The sequence below is a fragment of the Phyllostomus hastatus genome, unplaced genomic scaffold (assembly GCF_019186645.2).
Source record: "Phyllostomus hastatus isolate PE091 unplaced genomic scaffold, TTU_PhHast_1.1 phas_contig_16, whole genome shotgun sequence".
NCBI lineage: Eukaryota > Metazoa > Chordata > Mammalia > Chiroptera > Phyllostomidae > Phyllostomus > Phyllostomus hastatus.
Window position 1 is genome coordinate 24435060 of NW_025333643.1, and position 27317 is coordinate 24462376.

Below are 27317 nucleotides of genomic sequence, written 5' to 3' on the forward strand. Positions count from 1 at the left end.
CCATTTGTTTATCAAAAGAAAGTCACAAGTGACTTTCTCTGGACACTCATTCTTTCTCTAAGCAGAGGTGTCAAACTCATTTTCACCGGGGGCCACATCAGCCTCACAGTTACCTTCAAAGGGCTGAATGTAATTTCAACTCCTTAACCGTCAAGGAGTAGTTACATTTATACAGCCCTAAAATTATTTTGGACCTCTGAAGGCAACCACAAGGCTGATGTGGCCCCCAGTGAGAATGAGTTTGACACCCCTGCTCTAAGAGATAACATGTTAAGCATTTTTAAAAGAGGAGGGCTGCTGTGGCTCAGTGGACTGAGTCCTGACTGACCTGCAAACCAAAGCTCACAGGTTCAATTCCTAGTTAGGGCATGTGCCTGGGTTGCAGGCCAAGTCCCCAGTAGGGGCCGTGTGAAAGGCAACCACACATTGATGTTATCCTCCCTCTCTTTCTCCCTCCCTTCTCCTCTCTCTAAAAATAAATAAATAAAAATCTAAAAGGAAAAAACAAAAGAGGTGGGCATGCAATAAAATGCTGGTTATGATTCCTTGTTTTAATGCAACTAATATTTACTGAGCAATTTCCTGTGCCAAGGTCCTCTGCACTAGGGATGCAATGGTAAACAATGAGCCCTGAACTTTTGGAAGCGCAAAATCAAGTTAAGAAAACAGATGAGAAGCTAAGACAAAACAGCATATACTGGGTAAAGGGCCTGGAGTGGCAGTGTCTCACAGGGATACCTAACTTGAACATGGAAGGTCAGAGAAGTTTCTTAAAGTATTAAAGTACAAAGGGAGAGAAGAATAACACATCCGGGCCCTGGCTTGGTGGCTCAATTGGTTGGAGCATTCTCCTGTGCACCAAAAGGTCAGGGGTTTGGTTCCTGGTCAGGGCATACGCCTAGGTTGTGGGTTCTGTCCCCAGTCGGGGCATGTAGAGGAGGCAATACATCGATGTTCTTGCTCACATCGGCGAATCTCTTTCTCTCTTTCTCTCTGTCTGTCTGTCTCTCTCAAAATCACTGGACATATCCTCAGATAAGGATTTTTAAAAAGGAAGGGGGGAAAGAAGCAGGGGAGGGAGGAAAGGAGGGAGGGAGGGAGGGAGATAACGTATATCCAAATACCTAAAAGTATTAAAGAAGCTAATGGGATTCAGACTAGTAAGGATATCATCAATATGGTATTCAAGATGTTGGAATAGTGAATAAATGAGTTAGCAATTAGCTTCAAAAACTTGGAGAACTGAATATTACTTACAATACCCAAATTAGGAAGGCAGATTAGGAAGTCTGCTCATCTCTCAGGTCAAATTGAACCAAGTATGTCCTATGTCCTTAACACCTGATAGTAACTACTAGGAGTGTTTTGCAATGTGTATGATATTTCATTACAACACACATATATTTGTGTGAAATGACATTCTCCACCCTCAAAGCCACATTTCTTTATAGGACACACTATGTTTCTCCCGTAAGACTCTCAGTCTATTCTTTTTGATGTTCGTTTTCCTCTGTCAAACTTACATCAACTTCAACTGTAACTAGTCTGTCTCAGAGTGGTAAGTGGCAGTTGTTTATTTACATGCATCGATAAAAGGGAAAGTATCTTACAGCCCCTTTCTTTTACCACTGAGTCAACTGCACATCCCACCTCCTCTTCTGTGGACTCAGATTCCATCTGAGACTGACCAGTGGTCTTGGAATGTTCAATCAACAAGAGATCCAAAATGTTACCATCACCTTCTACCATGCCACCTCCCCCATGCTACTTCCAGAAGGTCCAACCATCTCCAGATGCCTGTCATCCATGGCTCTGTCCTGATTCCAACTCACACAGGGAGACTTTGGTTAAGCCACCACCATTACTTGTCTTGCCTTCTAACTGTTATCCCTGCTTCTGCCCTTGGCCCCTCCATGGCCTGGTTTCAGCAAAGCCAGAAGATCCTTTCCAAATATGTCACTGCTCTGCTCAAAACCACTGCAGAGTTTCATAAAGTGGCAATTTACCATGTAACCCAGCAATTCCATCCTAGGGATGTACTCTATTAGTTTTCTTCTTATATAACAGATTACAATAAACTTAACGGTTTAAAACAACACTCATTAATTATATCAGTGTTTATAGATCTGAGGTCTGCATGATGGGACTGGATTCTTTGCTTAGGGTCCCACCAAACTAAAAGCAAGTTTATCAGGACTGTAACACTCATTTGGGGCTCAGGATCATCTTTCAACGCTAACTAGTTATTGGCAGAATTCAGTTCCTTACAGCTTTTGGATTGAGGTCTTCATTTTCTTAACACACAGTAACCTTAATTGTATCTGCAAAGTCCTTTTTGCCAGTAACATCACATATTCATAGGTGCATCCCCTACAGGGGTGGAGGTCATGGGGCTAGAATTCTGCCTACCATAAAACTCTAGAGAAACAAAGAACATATTCGACACAAAGATTTACACATAAATGTTCACAACAGAACCAAAACAGGCAAAAAATCCAAAACAACCTCAAAGTCCACCAGTTGGAAATGAATAGACAAAATGTGCTACATCTATACAATGGAATACTCTTCAGAAACAAGAACAAACTACTAATACATTTGGCAACACGAATGAACCTTAGAAACATCATATTAAATGAGATATGTACTTCTACTAAGAAGCCAGAAACAAGAGACTATATGTTTCATAATATAATTTACATAAAAAGCAAATCTACAGGAACAGCAAGTAAATAAATGGTTGTCTGTGGGGGTTATAATGGGATTAATAGTAAATACATATGACAGATCTTACTGGAGTATAAAAATGTTCTAAAACTGGACTATGATGATGTTTGCATAACTTGGTATACTTATTACCAGAAGTCATTGAACCAGCTGTACATTTGAAATGGGTAAATTCTATATGTAAAATGATGCAAATAAACTTATTTAAATACTTCAACATTAAAATTAAATAGAAACACTGCAAAGTGGTTACTCATGTTGTGCAAATTTCAAGTCAGTACCCCCCTATTACTTACAAAGTCCTAAGGATTTGCCTTCCCCATACCCATGACCTCACTTTATACTGTGCTTTCTCTTTCCAATATGCCTGTTCCCAACCTACTGACCTCCTTAACAGCTTGAGTACTCCAACACACTCCAATTTATCTTGTCAACATAACCCTTACAATTAACCTATCACTGCTTTAGACCCAGCTCTCTTGAACCAGTTCTGAATTCAACATGGTCCTGACTATTGGAAGATCATGGAGAGGATGCTCAGTGCCTCCTCTGCTCCCCTTTGCTCTCTTACAGGCTAAGGGAACATACAATGAAAAAGGACCACACTGTGAAAATCATAGCAGTTGAGCATGGTAATACTTAAGAGAACAGGCAGATGACTTTCTTTGGAACAAAAGTACTCCATCATCTGTCTCTAGCTGCCACTAGGTGCCACACTGAGCCACAGGAATGTAACAGCTGACTCTACCAGGAATGCACAAATCACTGTCCTACTGAACTGCTTTCTCCCTGCAGCCACTCCATATCTTGTCAAACTAGTCCAGTTTACTTCAGTTATTTCCATGATGGAATTTCCTCAACATTTGCAAAATAATGGCAATATCAACCAACTAAGATCCTAAAATAAAAAGGAAACACCTCCACTTCATCAGAATCACTTACACAATGAAATTCACTTCCATGTAATTCCAAAAGAAACCATTATTTCCACTTTTTACACCACGTTTTTTTCTTCTTTTTGTAGTGAGAATAGTGCATCCTCCCTGTAACCATCAATGACTTTCCTGGAGACTGTAGCTCTGACGATGGCGGTGGTGGTGGGGACTCTTTCTTTATTCCTGCCTAATCTCTCATCCAAGTCAAGGACAGAAGCTTAGGAGTTCCAAGAACGTCACCAGTTAACCTCACAAAACTATTGTACAGTTTCTCAACCAGCCTCTACAACAACCTAGATTGCATGGGAAAGGAATTTCCTTTTGCAAATGAAATAAAGAGCTGTTATCAGTGAATAATGAGATTCACTGATTTTTGAGAGATCAGAAACAAGCAAACTCTGCAGCAGATCCAATATGCCAATCTCAGACCTCAGGCACAAAATTAATCTACCTTCCCCAATTGGACTGATACCCATGACTCCATGGGGTATTTTAAATTTTATTTTAATGAATATTTTGAAGAAAATAAGGATGTCTCTGGCTCTCCTACTTTTTATTATGCTCTGTCAGATAACCTTTTCAAATGCTCTGGAACATGTTCTGGGGCTTTTCCTTTTTTTTTTTTTTTTTTTTGGTTTAAAGGCAATACACGCTAAGATGGGCACAGGTTAAAATCCCAAATCTGACATTCACTAGCTTCAGAGACAAGTAACTTGCCTAAGGTCACAAAACTAGTAAGTGACAGGAGAGGGGTCTGAACCAAGACAGTCTGCTTCCAGGATCTAGGGGATTAGTCACTATTCTAAGTCCCTATCATTCACTATTATAGTACCTTCTACCCTTACCACCAACACCATCCTCCTCATCATCATCACTACCAGAGAGCCATATTATAGACCTAATTAAACTGTTTTTTAAAATTAAGTCTTGAACTCTGAAAAGCCACACTCAGCAAATGCCACTCAATAGTCACCGCATTCATTTATTTTTCTAATGCTAATCCAGTAAAGTAGAGAAGAAAATGTCACAAAGCTCATTTTGCAGATTGGGGGACTGAACTAAAAATTATTCAGTCTCCCAGCATCACCTGGCAACTGAGAGGCAGAGAGAGAACTGATGAAGCTTGACTCTATTTGCCCAGCATTAAGTCACCTTAAAAATATTTAAGCTTCCCATGTGAAAATAAGTAGGACTGTTTCCAGCCACCTGATATACCTGGAAAAAAACAAGGGCAGGCTGACTTGCTAAGCACATTGGAATAAATAAAGTATTAGGACATGAGTAAGGGCCTATCATAAAGAATTTATGTGTCACAATCAGCATAATAACTGTGGCATTTCTTATTGTTTTGCATTCAGCCTAGGTAACTCAGTGACTGTAAAAGTGTCAGATGAACTGGAAAAAGAGCTGACATCTCTTGCAGGAGTTGAGAATATCTGAGAAGGATCCTAACAAAGTGTAGTGACAGCAAGAACAAGGGCAGGATTTAAAAAGCAACTTACCACTTAATTTTTATGTTTAACTTTTATATTAAAAAGACAGCAAAAACAAATTGAGATGGCTCTGGAAAACAATTCAATAAATATTTTCTTAACTGAACAGTTAATATTACTAAAAAAGAAACTCTGTCCAAAGCAAAATGAATGTCAAATGGGCCACTGATGCCTACAGAGCTCATTCTATCACTCACTGGCAAATATTTTTACCTATTTCAAAACAGACTAGAAAAAAATGACTTTTAAAGATTCCACTGGACCATCAGAAAGGCCCTAAAAAACTCCAGAGCTTTATAGTATTTTCCTAAAAGTCTGCTACATGCACATTTCCCAACACTTCACTAAAACAAACCTCTTAAAATTAATAAATTACCTGTCAAATCCCATAAAAACAGATGGTCACTTGAAATAGCAGAAAATGTTATCATTTAGTTTTACACAGCTGTTTAGTCTAGGAACAGGTACTTCATTTTCCATAACATACAATAAAGCTTGTCTAAGATTTCTTATATTATGCATAAAAATAAAAACTTCATGCAGCTGCTTTTGTGTTACACATCTGGTAATTGTTGAGGAAACATCTTTAATAGTAAAAAAGATATTATAATAAATAAAACTTAAAATTAGCCTTTGTTTTCTCTTAATTATCAAGCAACTTCAAAATGATTTGCTATTAAAAGACTTAAAGTTGTTGAGTGATCCTAAATTGAGGTATTCTATTATGCTATTTAACACAATTAAGAATTTATTAGCAATCACTTATTAGTGAGAAAGTATACATAGCTGAATATCTGATGCCACAATTGTTTCTTCCTGTTACTTCTTTCAAGATGTTTTTTACAAATTCTATCAGAAATCTGACACTTGAAACAATAAGTCAACAAAACATTAGTGTCACACATTTGAAATGAGATTTTGATTTGTTAGTCTCCAACACATTATTTACATTACTATAAATCATGTGAAGATGACATTGGCACCTAAGAATAATTATGAAATAACCAACACCAAGAGCATGCCTCTTATGCTTAGAGCTCTCTTGGTTCTTTATTTTTAGCAAAGAACATAAAACTTGATAGCTAAATATATGGCTACCTTTTTTCACATTACTTGCCAGAAACATCAATGTTTAACTCTTCAAAATGTCCACAAAATATATGTGTTACATTCCACTATTGTAAGAGTGAGGGAATTTGTATGGTAGGGGATTCATTTGGTATTGGCAAAATAATTAAAATTTTGACAAGCCACACAGAGTTAACTATTAGCTAATGAATTGTACCAGGAAGTTTTAGTATCACTCCCCTGTTTAACATCTTCCAAAGGATCCTACTGAACACAAACCAAATCCTTTGAGCATACAACATACCAGTGACCTCCCAAACCCTTCCTTCTCTCCAACCTCACTCCCTTCCACTCCCTGACCACCTACACCCAAACCTCTGTCTGACCCGCTTCCCTTAGATCTTCTTGCAACTGTTCAGCATTCACATCACAAATGTCATTTCCACATAAAAGCCTTCCTTGACCATTAGCCCCTTCCCTACCCTTCCATCACTAGCTCCCTATCATCTTTCATTTTCTTCACAGCATTGGTAACCTTTGGACATTATTTTGTAATTGTTTACATGTTTATTTTTCAGTCTTCTCCCAGTAGAATTTAAGTTCTTCTATCTTGTTCACAGCTACAACTCCAGCACCAATAACCTACATATAATAAATGCATACTGAATGAAGGAATTAACATTATTTTCCACCAAACTGACTAATAATGTGATTGAAGTAGCCAAACAATCCATTTGGATCCAACTTGTATCTCGGATACCCCACTCACTACAGCCATCGCAATCAGTCTTAATCACAGGACGGAGTGAAGAATCTGTGAGGCCCAGGGGATGTGCCTAGAGCCCATCCCCTTGAAGCTTCTGCCCAAATGGGCTCCAATGGGCCTCTTCCTAAAATCTGAACTTACATGGGAAAAACATGGTACCTCCTCAGTGCAGTCTGAGGCTGAAATGCTGGCCAAAATGTGGCTATTTGCAGAAAAGGTAGATGATCTGGACATGAGCGACACGAGGCACCTAACTATACAGGATGGGCCAGGTTGAGGAGAGGAATGACACAGGTAGTTGGTAATCCCTATGATGCACATTCTCTTACAAAACTCCAGAGAGCACAGGAATGTAGACTTAATTTAATTAATTAAGACTTAATTTAATGTAGACTTTAAATCAGGACTCCCAGGTCTTTCTGAAGATATGTTTATCAAGGTAAAACAATTTATGCCATTTTGGATACCTGTATTTTAGTCTATTTGATACACTGTTACCTTGATTTATTAACTCTGTATTTGGAACTTGGGCCTTTGTACCCTTGCCCCTGGTCCTGCAAATGTTGTGGTGGACCCATCTACCACTGGGATACTTAATCAAGCCTCTTGAGTTCTTCCAGCCTGTTTCCTCAATGGAGAAAGAAATAATTCCTGTCCTCCAACACCTCATACCATGTGAAGAAAAATGAGATCATAATACATAAAAATCTATAAAAAGCATACTTTAAAAATATTTGTATTTTGTTCTTCCTTACCTGCCACCCTATATACTCCAGTAAGCAAGGACCATGGTAATTTCCACTGCCAATTTCAAAGGTACAACAGCTTCTAACAAACTTTTGAGGTGGATAGTGTTTTGCCTCATTTCATTTTTTTTTCAGAGTATTAAGTATTCACAAATTATTTCTTTATCCTGCCAGAAGTCTCATATCCTTCCAGAAGGAAAAAATATCAAAACTGCCTAAGAGTTCAGACATTCAAAGAAGAAGAAAATGTTGAAAAAGTAACTTCTAGATTTATAGTTATTTATAGTAATAGAGGCATGCCAACTAAAAAATACCTCTTCCACTATTTAGCACACTGACTACAGCCCAGTTTTCCAGGAAAAGCACACAACATACACCAGTGTGTGCATTTACTAACCTCTAATCAGTGGCTGGAATGACTAGCACATGATGCAATCAGATCTCTCAGGTTGCCGACCCATCCCAGAAAAAGGAAGATCTCAGAGATTTAATAAATCAAGAGCACAAAGAGAACACATTTTTAAAAAGCTAGGACAAATAAAGAGAAACTCAAAAAGTTGAAGATGGCAGAGGAATAAGCTGGCAAGAGGACAGTAAACATTAAAATGGACTCAGGCCAACACAGAACAAGAGAAAGTGAAATAGGATTTTGTTTGAGATTCAAAAAGACTGCACTTCAGATGATCAAAACCCTTTTACATGACACATTAAACACATCAAGTCGAGTACAATGACCACTGCAGAAAAATCACAAATCACCAAAAAATAATGAAAATCTCTATCAAAGCACCCTTTAGAGTTCATCAACACATAAACTTTATAATTTCCTATATACGCAGACAGTTTTGTCCCATCTCTCAGGTCTACAAGTCAAGTAAATTCAGCAGGAAACTTACCTGTAAATAATAAGTACAATTATAATTAAAACAGCTAACAATCACTAAGTGTAGTTATCTGATTATAAAAAATGAGTTATTACAAGAATGAGGAGACTCACAGCAAATCTCTGATGCAAGAAATGTTACTCCCTTTTTAGATGGGGAAACTAAAGCACAGAGGGATTAAGTACTTGCCCAAGACCCCACGCCATAAAATTAGAAGAAAAATACCTGAGTAACTCTGGCTTATAGAGGCAGCCAACACAAAAATCCAGAGAGGTAACAGAATCAAGAGCTATGAGAAACCTGACACTTTATCTGCCATGTCTCCCATAAATATATGCTTATTACCACTATGTACAAGGGTGCAAAGCACAGTGAATTTAAAAAAAAAATGAAGCCAATATGAAACCAGGCCTGGAAACTCATGGTCTTGGTGGGAAAGGAAGAACTTATTGATAGGATCCTACACAGGGCTTTCACATACAATCTCATTTGATCCTCACAAAATCCCTAAACTGTTATTCCCAGTTCACAGAACCCAAATATGCCAAGCAAGTCATTCAGAGTCACAAAAGTATTCAGTGGCATTGTCCACATGTAAACTGGTATTAATTCAATGTTAACCCACTCAGCATCCCCTAATTGTCTGGGGAACAGGTTCTCCTTGTCATTCAAAATACTAAACTACAAAGGTAGATAAAAAGAAATCAGCAGTATCTAATCACAATCATACACAGTGTTTGACCCCACACCTAAAAAGTGTGGAGAGGAATGACTGAACACAAAACCACAGCTCAGATTCAGACCTATTTAAATATTCTTTCCACCACACCAATATAGTCACTCAAGATACTACTATACAGGAAATTCATGTTGTAAATGTAAAATGTCTATCACAATAGGTTCAGCCCCTGGCAAATTAGAATAAAGATAATTGGACCCATTTTCCAATAGTCATGGCTTTCTTGGTCACTATAGAAACAAAGTCCTTTGGTCAGCTGGGGTACCTTTGTAGGCTATTATGAAAATTAACTTTATTAGTGTCAATCACTTTTCTGATACAATCTGTTTATGTTATTCTAAGACTAGATCTATATATAGCAATCTCCACATTTATTCCATTGATTTCTTGGCATGGTTTCAAAGAGAAATACAATATATTGTGAACTATCATACAGAAAGTATTTGTAAGTACTGGTTTATTATAATATTCTTGTAATAATTATTATAATTTTCTATTCTACTCTATAGGTTATTTAGATCATCATATTCTAGCAAACTGCATAGTCACTTGGTCTAACGTACTCTCAATTAATTTCTTCATCTACATTCCATAAATCAGTAAGTCCCATGGGCCCTACCTCCAAAAGATATCCCCAAAATATATATATATCCACTTCTCTCCAGTTCCTCTGCTACCCTCATCATCTAACCACCACCTTCTCTGTTAGATGATCACGGCAATAGCCTATCTCTTCCTGCAGCCTGTTAATCCATTCATCACAGGAAAATTCATAATAGGGAACAACACATCCTGGTTTGGCTGAGACTTAAATTCTTATAGCTTTGGTTGATAAATATCTAACCACCTTAGTCTGATGAATTCTGACTGGATACTCAGTTTCCCAACCTAGAAAAGCAAGGAGTGGTCAGAGGTTTATTAAAAACAATGCCTCTTGAGGAGTTGTCCACAGAATTCTTTAGGAAGGCAGCCATCTACAGTTCCCTCAGGCAGCACACTTCTCTTACCCACTAGAATAACTACTTAGACACACAACTAGCAAAAGTATCTGAATTATAACTTCTCTTAAAACCTAGTATCACCAATTATTAACCAATTATTTTGAGGGTTGTTACCATGACACCCAAAAAGAAAAAAGAATTAAGGCCAAGGTTTTTATTTTAGAGACAGAATAAAGTCTCTACCTTAAATGTGTTACATTTAACAAGGAGTCAGAAAGGAAAGGTAATGGGGCTTCACTCTTCCAGGAAGCCCCACCCCACATCTGACCACCAGCACACACAATAGTCTAGGCGCCCTCCCCCCTGTATGTCTATAACATCTAGCCATGCCCCTACCATCAGAATGATCACCCTGCATCCTATGGGTTATACATCCATCAGTCTCTCTACCATGCAGCAAACATCTTGGAAGCACCAACCATTCTTAGTCATCCTTGTGCTCAACCAATCTCAGTGCCTAACTCATTTCAGGCACCCAATAACTATTAAATTAATTAACACTACATGGAAAAAAAGATTATATTTACATGTATTTCTGAACCCTCCCTGGGTTTCCTCTTAGTCCCTTCTCTTATTTCATCAAAGTGTAATGAACAACATTCTCACAAGGATGGAAAACTACTGTCTATTTCTTTTTCTGAGAGTAGAGGAGCCAGTGTGAAAAATGGCACTGAAATGAGAATACGTGGGGTACCTTTCAACTGAAATGAACACACATACAAGATGCTATAACTCAGCGATTTTCAACCCTTTTCATCTCATGGCACACATAAAACTAATTACTAAAATTCTGCAGCACACTAAAATATATCTTTTTGGTGATCTGACAAAAAATTAAGTATAATTTTGATTCATGCACACCAGAGAGCTATGGTTGTGTTGGCTGTTGCCATTTTTTAATTTGACAATCTAAGGGAAAAGAGGTCAGTGTCCCCAACTAAATAGTCAGGTAGTGCATGTTTTAAAAATTCTTGGGGCACACTGGTTGAAAATTGCTGCTATAACTGAAAGTAGAGTTGGCTGGTGTAAATGGAAGAAAAAGCCACTATGGACAAGGGACTTTCATTCCATGACCAGCTAGAGCTCAGAGAGAACATCTTGGCAGAAGGTGAAGTTCTTTGTCTATGTTGATTCATTCCTGACAATACCAGAAAACCTGACTACCCCAGCATTTTGACCATGACTGTTTTGGGGCATTAGGTAGGAAGACCATCCTGAAGAGAACCCGGGACCAATTTCTGACACAAAGCTTGCAAAGGCAAAGCTGCTAGGCTGATCATCTACCATGCCCAACAAAGTCTAAGGACACAGGCCAGTGGTATTAGAGAAAAACCAATGGATGAGTACATCAGAGAAGTCCTTCTTGCCAACTGTTAACCTAGTTGGAGATTTCCATGGGGTGTTTGTTCCCTTATTGATTTTTCTAGTCTGTAACCACTTACAGAATGCAAAGATGAATGGGAAACAGCCTTGGCCCTGGAATCAAGACTCATCCTACCCAACTGTTTTTATACCTGGCTCCCTGCCATCACCCCTAACAGTGTCAGGAAGGCCTTTCATCTCCTGTTCATCCTTCATGATTTAATGAGAGAATATATATATACAATATTCTGTCTTACTAAACAGGCTTTATGTTAAGGACAATTGCTATCAAGGAGTCACCCTTAAAGTTACTCTTTGAGTAAGGTGACCAAATACTTTATTGTTAAAATGGAGACAATTTTGGAAAAAATAGCAATATATTTGGGGGTTGCTATTAATAATAGTTTAAGAACAATAGATATATCTAAGTCTGTCCCAGGAAAACCAATAGAGATGGTCATCTATGCTTGGAGACACTTCTGAAAACTTTAAATGCCTGATGACTCTTGAAACTTCCTGTCCTAATTTACAGGAATACACATTATTTCTTATATGAAAAGTACTATGTGAGAGGTCAGCCTACAACTGTATCATAAGGAATGTGCTTCTTCTTTCTGACATACAGACCACACAGGTGGGTTACCTTCTACCCTACCCCATGTACACTGACATGCAGAGCATATCATTTATCATCATAGCAAAATCCACAGCAATATAATGCCAACAACTGTACTGCTGGTGGGAATGTACTTTGGTGCAGCCACTATGGAAAACAGTATAAGGGGTTCCTCCAAAAATTAAAAATAAAATAACTGTAAGATATAGCAATCCTCCTTTCAGATAAACACTAAAAAAGATATCTGCATCCTCATGTTCATTAAATCATTATTTATAATAGCAAAGACATGGAAACCACCTAAATGTCCACTGACAAATGAATGTATAAAGAAAATGCACTCTATATACAATGGATTTATTATTCAGCCATAAAAATAAAAAGAAAATCCTCCCATCTGTTACATGGATAGACCTTGAGGGTACTGTGCTAAGTGAAATAAGTCAAAAAAGACAAATACTGCATAATCTCATTTATATTTGGAATCTTAAAAAAAAACTTACAGAAATAGAACAGAGTAGTGGTTGCCAGAGTTGAGGGGTGGGAAGTGGGTAAAATGGATGAAGAGAATCAAAAGGTACAAATTTCCAGTTATAAAATAAATGTGTCATGGTGACTATAGTTAATAATACTCCACTGTATATTTGTAAGTTTTTAAGAGAGCAGATCTTAAAAAATCTCACACATAAAAATATATGTAACTATGGGTGACAGATTTTTAACTAGACTTACTGTGGTAATCGTTTTGTAATATATACATATATTTGTATCACGGAAAGTAGTATAATGCTATATATGTCAATATACTCAAATAAGTAAGTATACACATACACATAATGACAACATCTACCCATGTTTCCTGTGGGCCAGTCACTGTATTAAGACCTATGTCACACCTCCCACCAAGTCCCTGGGTAGATACGACTGACATCTCATCTTTTACTGATGAGGAAAAGGAGCCCTAGAGAAGTTAAAACAAATCCAACAAAAAGGTGGAGCTAGGTTTGATACAAAGTCAGTCTCCTTCAAGGCCCACTTTCTTAAATACCTCCACAGTATCTCCTAGAAGATCTCACTCAGAAGGGACAGTTAAGCTAGACCAAAATGAAAGGCAATAATAACCATGACAATGATCCCAGCTACCCATTACTGAGACTTTAGGGTATACAACTCCGCTAAATCTTCTAAGTCCATAACTTCACTCTCATGGCTCCCTAAGAAGTGAGTGTTATTATCAATATTCAACCCAGTTACAGATGGGCAAACTGGGGATTCTAGAGGTCAAATCACTTGCCTAGGGTACAGCCAATATGTAGAAGATGCAGGATTTGAATTTAAGGCCAACTCCATGGTGATCTCCACTGAGTTAGAAGGCCCTTTGTGAAGGAAAGAACATGGAAGGAGGCAGGAAGAAACAATGTGGCCACACACTAGGAAACAGCACAACAGGGCAGTGTGTCAAAGACAGACTGTGACCATGTCATGCACAGCTGGCCATCTGAATTTATCTTGAATCTGCTAGAGAGACCATGACTGTGTCATGTACAACTGGCCACATGAATTTACCCTGAATTTGCTAAAGAAGGGAAAGTAGTAAAGAATTCTGAGCAAGAGGAAAGTAATAAAGGGATCTAAATTTTCCCATATTTATGATACTTTTATGTAGGTTATTTAGAAAGAAAATATGTTTATGTGAAGCTGTTTTTCAGTGATACATCTCCCACCTGAAGACTGGGAGCAGTTTGATTTTTGCATATCAAATACTTCCAGCACTGTCAAATCCCTTCTGTTATCCACATCCCATCTGCTTTCCCCCCACCCTAAAATTCTAATAATTGGCCCAAATTTTAAGAAAAATAACAGACTCACAAATCCCTTAGCTTGTTCCTTGTTGAATAAAAGAAAAAATACATAATTGACATAGTTTGTCTACTCATCCAGTATTTATGTAAAGCAGATCAAGCAACATATTTTTTTTAAACTTTCTCAATTCATTGCCTGACTTTTTTGTAGGTAACCTAGAAAATTCAAGTGGAGCATTAGTGCTATTTACGTGCATTGGTTGACACTGTCATCTCCTGTAATAACCACCTTAGGGTAGAACACAGCAACTTAAAAAGCAAAATCCCTTAGGTAATATTTATTCTGTTGCAATGTAGAGAAAGCACAATCTTCACTTTCTTTCAAAATTATGCAACTTTTGGTTTCATCACTACCATTTCCCTAGAAAATATAAACCAACGGTATACAAGTATATAATCATTATCAAATCATCTAACAAGATGTATAGTAAATATAGTTTAACACTCAGGTGTTATTGCAAAAGCACTGAGCATTTTGTTTTTATCTGCTATTGATGTTTCTAATAGTTGTTATTGCATTCCTTTTACGATGGCTTGAAACATTCGCTCAGTTCAGACCAAAAGAGAAGGAAGGTAAATTGGCAAGTACTTTGTTTATATGCGTCATGTGTTATGTTTGTCTTTTTTTCATCTGAATTATTTCTTGAAGTATGTGTTATTATCCTCAATTTTATAGTCAGGTAAATTATAGCTTAAGTAGTCAAAGTAGAGCTGGGATGAGAACTGTGTTCTTCTGACTATGTATAGTCCATGCTTATTATAAATGAAGAAACAAAGAGACAAATATCTCCCAATTCTAAATGCTAGAGACTGCTACCTAATTCCTTTTCTGAAGTGTGCACTGAAACAATATTCCTAGTCTCTCTTGCAGTTCATTACGATCACCTGATGAATTTCAGCCAATAGAATGTGAGCTGATGTGATATGGTCCCTGCAAAATCCCCACATACAACTCCATGCTCTTTTCCCCTTTTAAGTGGCTGGAATCAACACAATGCCCAGGTCATCTGCAGAAGCAATGTGTTGAAGAGGGCAGAGTGGAACAATGAAAGGAGCCTGGATCTGTGAGTCACCATTTAGAGGCAGACCGAGAACACCACATTGGGCTTTTATGTGACTAAGAAATAACTCTTTATTGTAGTAAGCTATGAGAATTGGCAGTTTATGGTTTACAGAAGCTAGCATTACTTAACATACTAAAAGAGAAAAAAAACAATCTAAGTAAGTCATAATAGGAAACACCAGTCAATCTAGAGATTAAAGTACAACCATTAAAACAATACTTTTTAAAAATTTATTATTTGGGTAATGCTCATGTTATAATGTGGAATTTTAAAAGATACAGGACTATATGACTAGTAATTTCCCAAGTGAAAAACAAATATTCCCTCTCAATTATATTTATGTAAATATGTACACAGAAATTAAAGTTGCTGACTGAACAAATGAATACATAAAAAATGGAAGAAAATATATTATATTGTCAGGTTCCCTCTGGACAATAGGATAGGAGGAAATTTTTACTTCTTTGTACTTTTCTGTAATTTTTAAAATCAAAATAATGAGCATATTCCTTTAATAAACAAGAGATTTATATATGTTTAAGATTTCTTTGAAAAGGCCAATACATCCAGACAGACAGATAATACAAGCTAGTGTTATGCCCCTCTACCCCAGAGAGGGTTTTTTGACATTTACAGCCCCATCAGGCAGCCTCTAGACATTCAGAACTGCCAAATGTACACTGTAGGGGAGTCGAAGATCCCCAGGAAAAATCATTCACAGGAAAGTGCTGGAGGAGATGGTGCACACACCTTCTTTGTTCATTCACAATAAGGAAGCTTTAAAAAACAAATTAATAAATATCTCCATTAACGATATACACTGAAAAGACAAAAGTAAAAGTATATCAGTTACTTGGCTATACAGTCATATGCAGGCAGAGATCTCGTGATATTCAGAACCAGTTCTCAAAGAAAAGCCTCCCTTTTAATTTAAATGAGGATGACTAGAGATCACACTCACAAAATGTTTAGCACATGCCAGGCACATGGCCGGAGACCAAAGGTTAAAAGCCACTACTAGTATTTTTATTGGTTAAAGTGTGAAAAGATGAATTAATCCTTGTGTTATTAGACTGTCAAAATCCAAATTGATGCACTGACTTTCAATGCACTGTTATTTGTTCCTAAGGAAGCTGATCGGAAGCTACATTCGAAGCCTTCCTGCCCACAGCCTGCCTTGATCTCACCCTTCACTATATAGCTATCCTGCTGCTTCTATCTGTAAACATGAGACAATTAGGGAAAAGATATTCTAACACAGAAAAATTCTAAGATGACAACCAGAGAAACTTGCTTGTATTTGCAGACTCAGGAAGAAGAGAAAAGAACATTATATAAAAGGGGTACTTCTTTGCAAAAAGACATACAACAGGAAATGAGAACCTCTTCATACATTTTGGGAATATCTTTAATGTCAATTCAGGTGTTTCTTTAAGGAGAATTTCTAAGTAAACATTAGTAAATGAAAATTTTCTGAATAACAATAATATTTATTGAGCATTTACTATGTCTCAGCGTTTACTATCTTACTTATGATAACAGTTTCTGTCTGAGTGAGTCAGGGTTGTCAGCAATAAGCAACTGAAATTGACTCTAGCTGAAATAAATATCAAGTAAATTACAAAAAGATATTGGGAGGTTCACATAATCATCAAGGAGGTGGGAAAATGAGGCTAAAACAATGGGAAGCAACAAAGGGGCCAGCAGCAGCCAGGAAGAGCCAGATCTCACCACAGACACCACCATGAGGAGGGCACATCACCATTATTTCTGATAATGCAACCTCTGCAACCTCTGATGGCCTGTGTTTTCCTGACCCTTGCTTCTTTGCATTCCTGACTCCAGATTCAAAATAACAGGCATCCGATGCAGTGGTGAAATGAAGATTTAATATGCAGAACCCAATGTTATCCTTGCCTGTCATTACAAGACAATAATGACCATTGTCTCAACAGAAAGGATATAAGATCTTTTGGCAAGATCCTTACCATGCAATTTGGTATGACAAAGCCACAAAAATCAAGGAGGCTCGTGATGCATTTATTGTCTCGGGATTAATAGTACATGTCAATCAACAGTCAACGGGTAGTTCTCTTTTCATATAAAATACAATTCCTTAATGGTTTCAGTAATTTGCTGGGCTTTAGGATGTGATTATATATATATATATATAATATATATATAATATATATATAATATATATATATATTTTATAATATATATTATATATATTATATATATATATATTATATATATATAATCAGCTATCATATTGACAAATAAAATCATGTTGTAGCTAAAAGTAATCTAAAGGTAAGCAAGTTCAATAAAAGCTTATCTCCATTTTAAAATGCAGGTCATTAGCTCAGAGAATATTAATTTCTCCACTCATATTTCAATTTCTTTCCTGGCAAAAAATAAAACTGAACTTTTGAAATACAATCTTCTTGCTTAATCAAATGTTCAGAGTTCATAGCAACATAATGGAATAATTAACAAATTGTGGCAATTCCAAAAACTAAAAAGTGGAGGTCCTAATAAAGTTTCATATGTGCTTAATGCAAATACTCTTAAGGCAGGCATTTAGAATTATGTGAGAGACACAATCCTTCATTCATCTTTAAAGAGAATTGAAAGGCAACATCAAGTTTAGTTATGCATACATGCACACAGTGGGTATTCTATAATTATGTGTTGATTTTATACATTAAAGTTAACCTACAGAGGAGAACACATGTAATTAATAAACCTCCTGAGAAAATTGTAGGCAAGAAAAATAATTCCTTATTTTAAGTGTGATTACAAAAGGTAGCTCATTCAAACTGTTATAGAAATGACTATTACCCACATATTAAAAACTTAATTCACCAAGCTAAATTAACTCTCTCAATCAGAAATAAGTCCATTTTCTGTGCAAGAAAATAAGGCTCTCACTCAGTCTCTTATCATTCTGAATTGTGTTTGAGAAACAAAACATATGCATTACCCATTTTAAACAAATGCTCAAATTAACAAGTTTTTCATAACTATATAGCAAAATATTCTATTGCCTAAAAAGATACAACAAAATGAATCATTAAGAAAATATCTGCAGATCACACAATTTCTATAAATTGCTCCACAGAACCTGCCACTTCTAGTTTTAATTCAACCTTCTAATTTTATTAATATATACTTTCCATCTGAAAAATGATGACTCACACATAAAAATCTCCCAAGAACATCATCATCAAGTTAGCAAAGAGGAAAAATGCTTGGGGAGGAGATTAAATCTAATCGGGCTGGGAAGAAATCCCATCTTCATCAATTATTAGCTGTAGAAACTTGGCAAGTTTTTAACCTTATATTGTTTATTTCCTTGCTTTGCAAAATAACAATGCTACAATACCAATCGCAGGATTTGGTAAATGATTGAATATGACAGACATGAGAGGCATTTGAGATGACCTAGAAATATCTCACAGTTGGGTAAGCAGAGGGACATAGAGGAAGAGCGGGTTTAGAGCAACCAGAGACAACCAGTGCCATTTGAGCCAAAAGAGATGGAGATACTCATAAATGGGTGGCCAACAGAGAATGTGCAGGTAGAGATCTTGTGATATTAGGAATACAGGAATGTGGGTTCAGACACAAAGAAAGAGATCTGTAGACCCACACAGAGATTCCTGGAAATCATAGGCATGCCTAACATCGACATCTATTTTCAAAATATTTTATTAAATGTCATGTTATTTTAAAACTACATCCAAATATGAAGTAGAAAAAAAAGCACATACATGTAAATCATTTATAAACTTTCTGAATTAAAACATGAACCCTATCATATGAGCAATAAGATTCTGATTATTACATACCTCCAATTTGCCTATGAATTTGAATCCTGACATCAGCAAAGCCCCTGAAATTATATGCTGCTGCTGCTGCAGATAATGATGATGATGATAGCAATAAAATCTTACAGAGCACTTACTGCATGTTAGTCATTATTATCCTTCTATGTAATTTTTTTCATTAAAATACCATAATTATAAAATAGAGGTCCCATTTTAAGGACAATCAGAAAGATATATGTGTTATCCGCATACATTAAATTTTAACCTTAACCTCAAATCTATTTGATAAAACTGCAACTGTGTTCTTGGTTCTTATCAATCTTGTAGTGACAAAAATGTAAAAACTATGGAGTTTTGCCAAATTCTTATTTTGCTTTCTCCAGGCAATCTCAGTGACATGCACACTTCCTTTTATATAATATTTACTAGCACCTCAGTTCATTGGAAGAAGAGATGGTCCAATACTATAAATTTCCCCTCTGATCAAAATTGTCCATCCAACAACAAAAGCCAGAGAACACCTTTCCTCTACAGTAAATGCTCACTGAGTAAGAGAAGGATTACTCATGCATTCACCAAATGAGGTCCTTGGATTCATTCTTTTAATTCCCTTTTAGCTCTAATCAATACCACAGAGAGGCCCTCCCACGGCTATGCCATATAAAGAACTGTCACAGGGATGTGGCAAGCCACACCATTCTCAAACTTTTATCCAGTTTGATTTTCCTTAAAAACAGTCCTCAAATATCAAAGTGGATTTTTCAAAAGTTTATTTTCATTTTTTAATTTTATTTTTCATTTACTTAAACTTGCTTCATTGTCTCTTCCCTCCCTTCACCCTGGGCCCAGCATATAAATACCACCTTGCTAATTCCTCCAGAGTACAATTTTCTGTCTTACAGGCACTGTATACAATCCCCAACCACAAAGAAGTGGCTAAATAAATGCTTATAAAACAAATTCATGACTAAGAAGCCAATGAGTTCATTAAGTCCAAAGCCCCATGAAAATCTAAAAAAGAAGTCCTCCCAACTGTGCCTGAGGGGGCTGATCAACTCTAGCAGAATTCCCTTAAGAAGGACCCTTGGACCTGGAACACTAATATGTCAGCACATTTAAGAAAATAATGGGGAAAATGAAGACCGAAACCAACATGAACTTTACATTTCTTTGCTCTCATTACCTAATTCCCAAAGCACAGGAGTATAAAACAAAAATGATCCTTTCATGTAAAAAGGTTCGAATACTAATCTTTACTGAATCTATAATCAGTTTACTGAGGAGCACTTATCCAAGTTTAGGGCTAATTTTACTGAATTTTTTCACCATAAAAAATTTTTGATAGTTTTGAAAATGAAACCAATTTTCATTTCTTAAAATATTGGCTCTCTCACCTAAAACTGATACCAAATAATACTAAATATAAACTCTAACTGAAAAATAAAATTAAAAGTGTATATATCAGTTGCTCTCAATTTCTACATTTAGCATCCAAAAATTACAAATTAATTTTTTTCCATAATGTAACTTCTGAGGAGAAAGAGGGATTGTTTATCTTCCACAGCTATATCCATGGTGCCTAATACATGGTCCAAAATAAATACTTATTGCAGGAAAGAATAAATATACATTTCAAATGACATAACACAGAAAGGATATGGTGTATAAGCATCTGAAGGAATTTTGAAAGGGAGAGAAAAGAAGAACAGCAAACAGCTAAAGCGCCTCACTGCTTCCTTTTAAAAGATCACAGAAAATGAGAAAATTGGGATAGGAAGCCTGCCTCTACCTCACACTCTCCAATTTGGCTGAGTCCTGGGCAAGGCCAGTTAGCAGATGCTCTATTCTTCACTTTTCATAGGCAACACCTGCTTTCCAAAGCTGCAGGCAGAACATGCACATGCAAAATCTTCTCGTGTCCAGACCTGAGCTGTCCAATATAGGGACCATCAGCCATGTGTCTGCCCAAGCACATGACATGTGGCTGGTGTGAAATGAGATGTGCTGGAGCTGTAAAGTACAAACTGCATTTGTGAAGATTAGAACCAAAAAAGAACGTAAAACATCTCATTGATAATTATTTTATGTTAATTACATTAAAATCCTATTTTGAATATACTGAGGTAAACATAGTATATTATTAAAATTAATTTCACCCATTTATTTTTAGTTTTCTTAAGGGCACTCAGAAAATTTAAAATTATTTATGTAGCTCACATTGTACTGATGTTTCTACCAGACAGTGCTACTCCAGACCAACAATAAGAAAGTCTGGATGCCACCAGAAGGAAAGTCCACTGAAAAACAGACAGTAGGATCTGATTCTCTGATACACTGGTTAGATTCTCTACCATGAATCAATGCAGTCTTCCTTAAAGAAATACAACAGTACTGGAAGATATATACATTAGCCTTGATTTATAGATAAGGAAGCTGAGGCACTGATGTAAAGTTGGAGCTAGTAAATGAGATGGCAAAACACTGAACCAAAGTCACCTTGACTTTGAAATACATGTCCTTCCATTTTATCTGCACAGTCACTCAAGGGGAACTTTCTCCATGTTCTAAAAGATTTAAAAAAGGACACCAAGTACCTTCCCTGACTACCCTGCTATTGGCTTCTCTTTGACACTCCATATCCTTCAACCAAATTTCTCTGAGCCACTAAACCACAGATAAGAGAACTGGGTGAAGTGTTAACAAAAACTGAGGAAAATTACCATAGAATAACAGCCCATATGCTGCTCTCTCCTATAAAAAAATAGTTTACCTAATTGGGCTTTTTGGACAGATACCTCAAAGAAGAAAAGTTCTCTGCGGTATCTGTCACTGTTAGTATAACCCACAACAATGCAATTTTACTGGTGAGAAACAGCTGCCTGTGAATTCACTGATTCGGGCCAATGTACTTCACCTGTATGTGTATGCTTACTTAGTTTCTTAGCAGCCTCCAGAGCCTCATTTGCAGTGTCCACTACAAAGAATCTTTGAACTTTCACTCCATTGTCAGCCATCAGTTTCTTGCTCTGGTATTCCTGAAGGTTCAGCCACCGTCTGGAAGTTAATTGAACTGCCTAGAGAAATTGGGGAGAGAGGTAAGAACACATTAATAACCAGAGAAATAACAGTCAACCTATATGGCCAGTCTTATTATAGATACCCTCAAATGGCAATCAGCAACACAGATTTTAGATGAAAGAAAAAATGCATATAAATTCTTCATACTTGTTTTTCTAATCAAAATGTTAAGATAACTACATATATAAATGCATGCAACATTTAAGAAACTATGAAAACAGTAAGATCTGCATCTAGTTAACAGTAATGTACCTATCTTGATCTCCTGGTTTTGACTGTATAAAAACTATTTAAGATGTCAAAGTGAGGGGAGGCTAGAAGTATACAAAGTACTCTTGCACTATTTTTACAGCTCTCTGTAAGTCTGTATTTTAAAATAAAAAGTTATTTTTAACAACAATAAGGACTCTATTACATAGCATACGCCTCCACCATCCTCACCCCAGACAAAAAAAAAAATCACAGCATTATTTCATTACCTTTATGAACATTGTTAATCATTGTAAGGCAGCTCAGGAAAATTTTTTTAACATTTTGAGGTCAATGGACCACAGACTAATCCATTTTTTTACCATAGTTTTTAATGGAGTCTAGGTATAATTATTATATGTTTAATGAGATTATCTTTCACACACCAAAGCTAAGTTCAGTAACCTGAAAGTGTCACCATTAATTAAACTAGTTCCTAAAAACTGAAACTGGTGTATGAAAGTCACCTTGCTATGTATTAATTAGTTTTATCTATGCAGAGAGAAGATAATCAAAGGACAGAATAACATAAACAAATAGATTCTTTGCATTTTCTCTAGTAAGATCAACAGCATTCCCTATCAAATTTGTAAATCCAATGTTTAAAAGAAGAAAAAAAAACAGGAAAAAATAAATATACTTAGTTTAAACTCAGTTCCACCCATGAGTCATGATGCAGAGGATCCACTGCTCACAGGAGCTAGGATGACAATGCCCCTCATGCACAAAGACACCATAACATCAATCACAACTGATCACAGCCCTGGTGGTAGAAGACCTCCTGACACACTCCTTGTGGTTTCTGTCAAGAGCCTCAGTGGATGTCCAAGGCAGAAGCACAAAGACTATCAACTGAGGTCCACAGGGCTTTACCAGATGGGATCATGAACTTTCAGCACCTCTGTGTCTTTATTTTAAAATTACATTTTATTCTGAAATCTCCAAGCTATGATGCATGGAGCTCTTTTGGACAACAGGCGTTCCAAAGAGGCTCCAGAGCCTTGCAATTTTACGGGGTTCTACTCAAGGGGACAGAGTGTGTAGGCATCGTCTTTGTGTCTTTATAAAAAATGTGATGGTGCTTGGCATATGAAGATACTCAAAAAATACCAGTTAGATATACAAATGAATAAACCCTGCCTTCTGGCCTTTTGTCCCATTATTCAAATAACTTTTCATTCCCAGAAACTGACTTTCTCTAAAAAGAAAAAGTCCCAGGCCTGGCTGGTGTAGCTCAGGGGATTGAGCGCGGGCTGCGAACCAAAGTGTCACAGGTTCGATTCCCAGTCAGGGTACATGCCCAGGTTGCAGGCCATGACCCCCAGCAACCACACATTGATGTTTCTCTCTCTCTCTCTCTCCATCTCCCTCCCTTCCCTCTCTAAAAATAAATAAATAAAATCTTTAAACAAAAAAATACATAAATAAATAAAAAGTCCTTCAGACCTGAAATAAACATAATTTACACACACTTTTAAAAAATTCAAATTCTGACATGATTAAATCTAAAGATATGTCTCTGTTCTATCCTTATTAATATTGGAAATGATGTTTTTAATATTGAAATTGCCTGCACTTCTTTAGAAATAAATACACTGGGATAAAAATAAATTGCCAGGTAAGCAATTGTCACATAATGTACTCGATATTGTATAACTGGATGTGATTTGTTAATCTTAATTCTAAACTTTTTAGAAGTCTTAATGAAACATTAATAATTTTAAAAAACACAAAATTTCAAAAATGAACTTGTTCACTGTCCCAATATTCTTAATAGCACATCACATAACATACCAAGGAAAACTGAAGTATTAGGTGTTTAGTAAAAGCTCCCTAAAAAATAAAAAGTTTATACCTTAGATATGTGCCATATTCTGGGACATTTTTTAAAGACAAATGGGGAAGGATCAATAGATTAAGTCTATGTTAACATGCCAATTTAAAGCAGTTGACAGAAGAAGAAAAAATATGGTTTGTAAAGAACATTTGAGAAAGACTAAAAACAGCCACAGTGTGGTCATAGTCAATTCTTTTTCATCAGAACACTCACTGTATTAATTCTGGATATTTTAATGCAATCTGCTGCAAACTAATTGCAATTGATCCAGAGACCAGCTTCACAGACATATAATACATATTGACTGTTTCTGCATTGACCCAAATAAAAGCCTGCTTAAAGTCGGTTGCACTTAAATTGAAAACTAACACAGTGAACATGGTTCTAAAGCCATTGCTGATTCCAAGCAATAACCCCATAAAGTGATTAATAACTACCTGTGTCTGTCAACCCTAAACTTGAAAGAATAGGGTCACTGACTGGGTCTAAAACTTCATTAACTCAACTTCATTCATTAAGAATTTGTGACATATCTAGAGAGGAAAAACTTAAGTCTACTTTTGCATTTTCAGGAGGAAGAAAAAAGAAGAGAGACACATGCTAAGCAAATGGATGGTGTAAAGTATGTGGAAATGTAATCAAATGCTGAATAGTAATAACAATAATGAGAACAATTCTACTGACTGAGCACTTACCATACACTAGGCATCATGCTAAACACTCATGTATGGAACAATCAAAACAATCATGAGAAGTCAAGCATTTTATCATTCTCAACAGCTGTCATTAGGGCAAACCAACAAACATCCCTAACCTTCCTTCTTCCAGGCATTTTCTAGCCTTAGCTGAAGTTAGATGAGGCCTGTAACTAGCTCTGGCTGATACCATAGTTTGCTGCATATAATGCACCCCATGTTTTTGTGGGCATTATATATGGGATTATGTGATCATTGTACCCCTGTATAATGCACAACCTTATCTTCCCTCAAAAATTTGGGCAAAAAATTGCACATTATACGCAGCAAAACATGGGTAAGTTATAAATCCATATGGTATGTGACACACCTGGGCCAACATGTAATTAACCAACCCAACCCTCCCACCCACAGAACTCCGCACTCTCCTGACCAGAGGAATGGCAGTATTCAATGTGGCAGCAGATGTACCAGCCAGGGGCCAATGTGAGGACTGACATGTCCCCAGATGACTCACAATGAATGTGAAGTGAAAAATATACCTTTGTAAACTTTTAGACAATTAGATTCTGGGGATTATTTCTTATTGTTGCAGAACATAGCCTCTCTGGAGAACTTGCCTGTACTAACTATAAAACCATCTTACAAATTAGGAAAGACAGGCTGAATGGGTGGCCCAAGATCACAGGAGGCTGTCGATCAGCTTCTCTAATCAACAGTATTGATAACTATGTAATATTGCTGGCTCCCTGTATTTGAATTCCAGCTTCAAAATCCCAGAGGCCCCCTAGTAATAAAGATTGGAAAGAGTAAAATCATGTTCCTATCTTCAAATGCCTACCAGGAATATAACCCTCATGAAACGCTGACCCAACACGTGTAACAAAAAGTGTAACTGCTCCAGACTTTGGGAGGGACATATGAATAGGTGCTGTCCTAAGACACTAAAATGATAGAAGTCATTTTTTTTCAATTCTTAAAAAGAAAGTTACCTATCAAAATGCAAAACTAGTATCTCAACTACAGAAGTCAGGCCTTGCTCAAAAAACACATGCACTCTGGAATGGAAGCAATGGAAGGGAGTTTAAAGATCATCTGATGCAGGGCCTTTCAACAGTTTCTGCCAGTTATTTGCCTGCAGCTCCCACTATGCTCTTTTCCATCCAGATTCTACCTAAACTTGAGGCTCTACTCAGGGACTGGACAGGCTTTATCTTCCTCTTTCTGAGTTGAGCATAAACTCTGGCAGTGACTCCATTTCCTCTGAAGTTCCAGGTCCCTCCAGACAACACTTTCTTCCATAATTCCAGTCCCACCATCTCTCCCACCATGCCTCCTGCACCCATCAGCTGGCCCTGGCCTCATAATGGTGTGTCCTTCCATTGCTTGGGCTGACAGAGGAGACCTCTTGTTTACTTTCCATTGGCTCTAACATCTTGACAACCACTTGTCTTTCCTGTTAAAGTCTATTAAAAGACCTGATGCTCTACAGAGCCTGTAGGCACCCCTTCAAGACAGAGGAACAAAGGAAATGGAGGTAGCCCACTTATGAAGGCAACACTGGTGACACTGGGACACTGCTCTGTGCAGTTTTCCAGGCAGGAAAATGACTCATACATTCAGATTCCAAGGTACATAAAGACTATTGGGGTCCAACCTCCTTTTTTTTCCCACAGTCAGGAACCTGAGGCTAAAAACAGGATTTAATGTGCCTAGGATCCTACAATGAGCGAGAGACAGGATGGGAACTGGACAAATTGCAATTTTCTTTTGCTCTTTCATACAGATTTTGGTAAAGTGATCATATTAGGGACAGTATCATGTTCTCAAAACAGCAAGGTGGGTGGGTACCTGGGTTTGGTTTCTTTAGGACTTGTACACTGACCTCTAGTTCCTCTCCCTTCTATGTCTCTGGAAGAGCAACCATTTCTAAGCTAGAAGGGAAAAGGAAAAATGCAACTTAAAAGAAAAGCTGTGCATAAAGACTTAAGGGCCAAGGGAGCAAAGAAGCAGAGGTAGAAGAAAAAGAATGAAAAATAAAAGAAAGGACAAAAAGAAGAAAGAGATAAAAATACAATAACTGAGAGGGCAAAAATTCACCCCCTCTCCCCTAAAAATCAAAGCACGAAATTAGACAGCTACACAGAAAAAAAATGACACAATTGAGAAATCCTCTTTGACCTCATGGTTTTAAAATTAGAGGTGTGGAGACTACTGAAATAGCACCACAGGTGGAAAAAATCAATAAAGGGAGTCTAGAAAGTAATGTCATTGAGCTGGGCATCCTAGAAAGGGAGCATGTGTGAGCCACACCTGCCTACTGGCTCTGCTCTCACAGTCTTCAGCCTGAGTTTCCACAGCA

The 27317-nt window shown here is 37.0% G+C and overlaps 1 protein-coding gene across 4 annotated transcripts in view; it reads right to left on the minus strand.

Moving 5' to 3' along the window:
- The window catches only part of SUCLG2 (succinate-CoA ligase GDP-forming subunit beta), a 277613-nt gene that overhangs the window by 193277 nt on the left and 57019 nt on the right, over window positions 1-27317 (minus strand). For all 4 annotated transcript variants that reach the window (XM_045832402.1, XM_045832400.1, XM_045832399.1 and 1 more), the window contains one exon: window positions 22029-22170. In XM_045832402.1, coding sequence (XP_045688358.1) covers window positions 22029-22170 — 142 coding nt within the window. The remainder of the gene's footprint in view (window positions 1-22028; window positions 22171-27317) is intronic.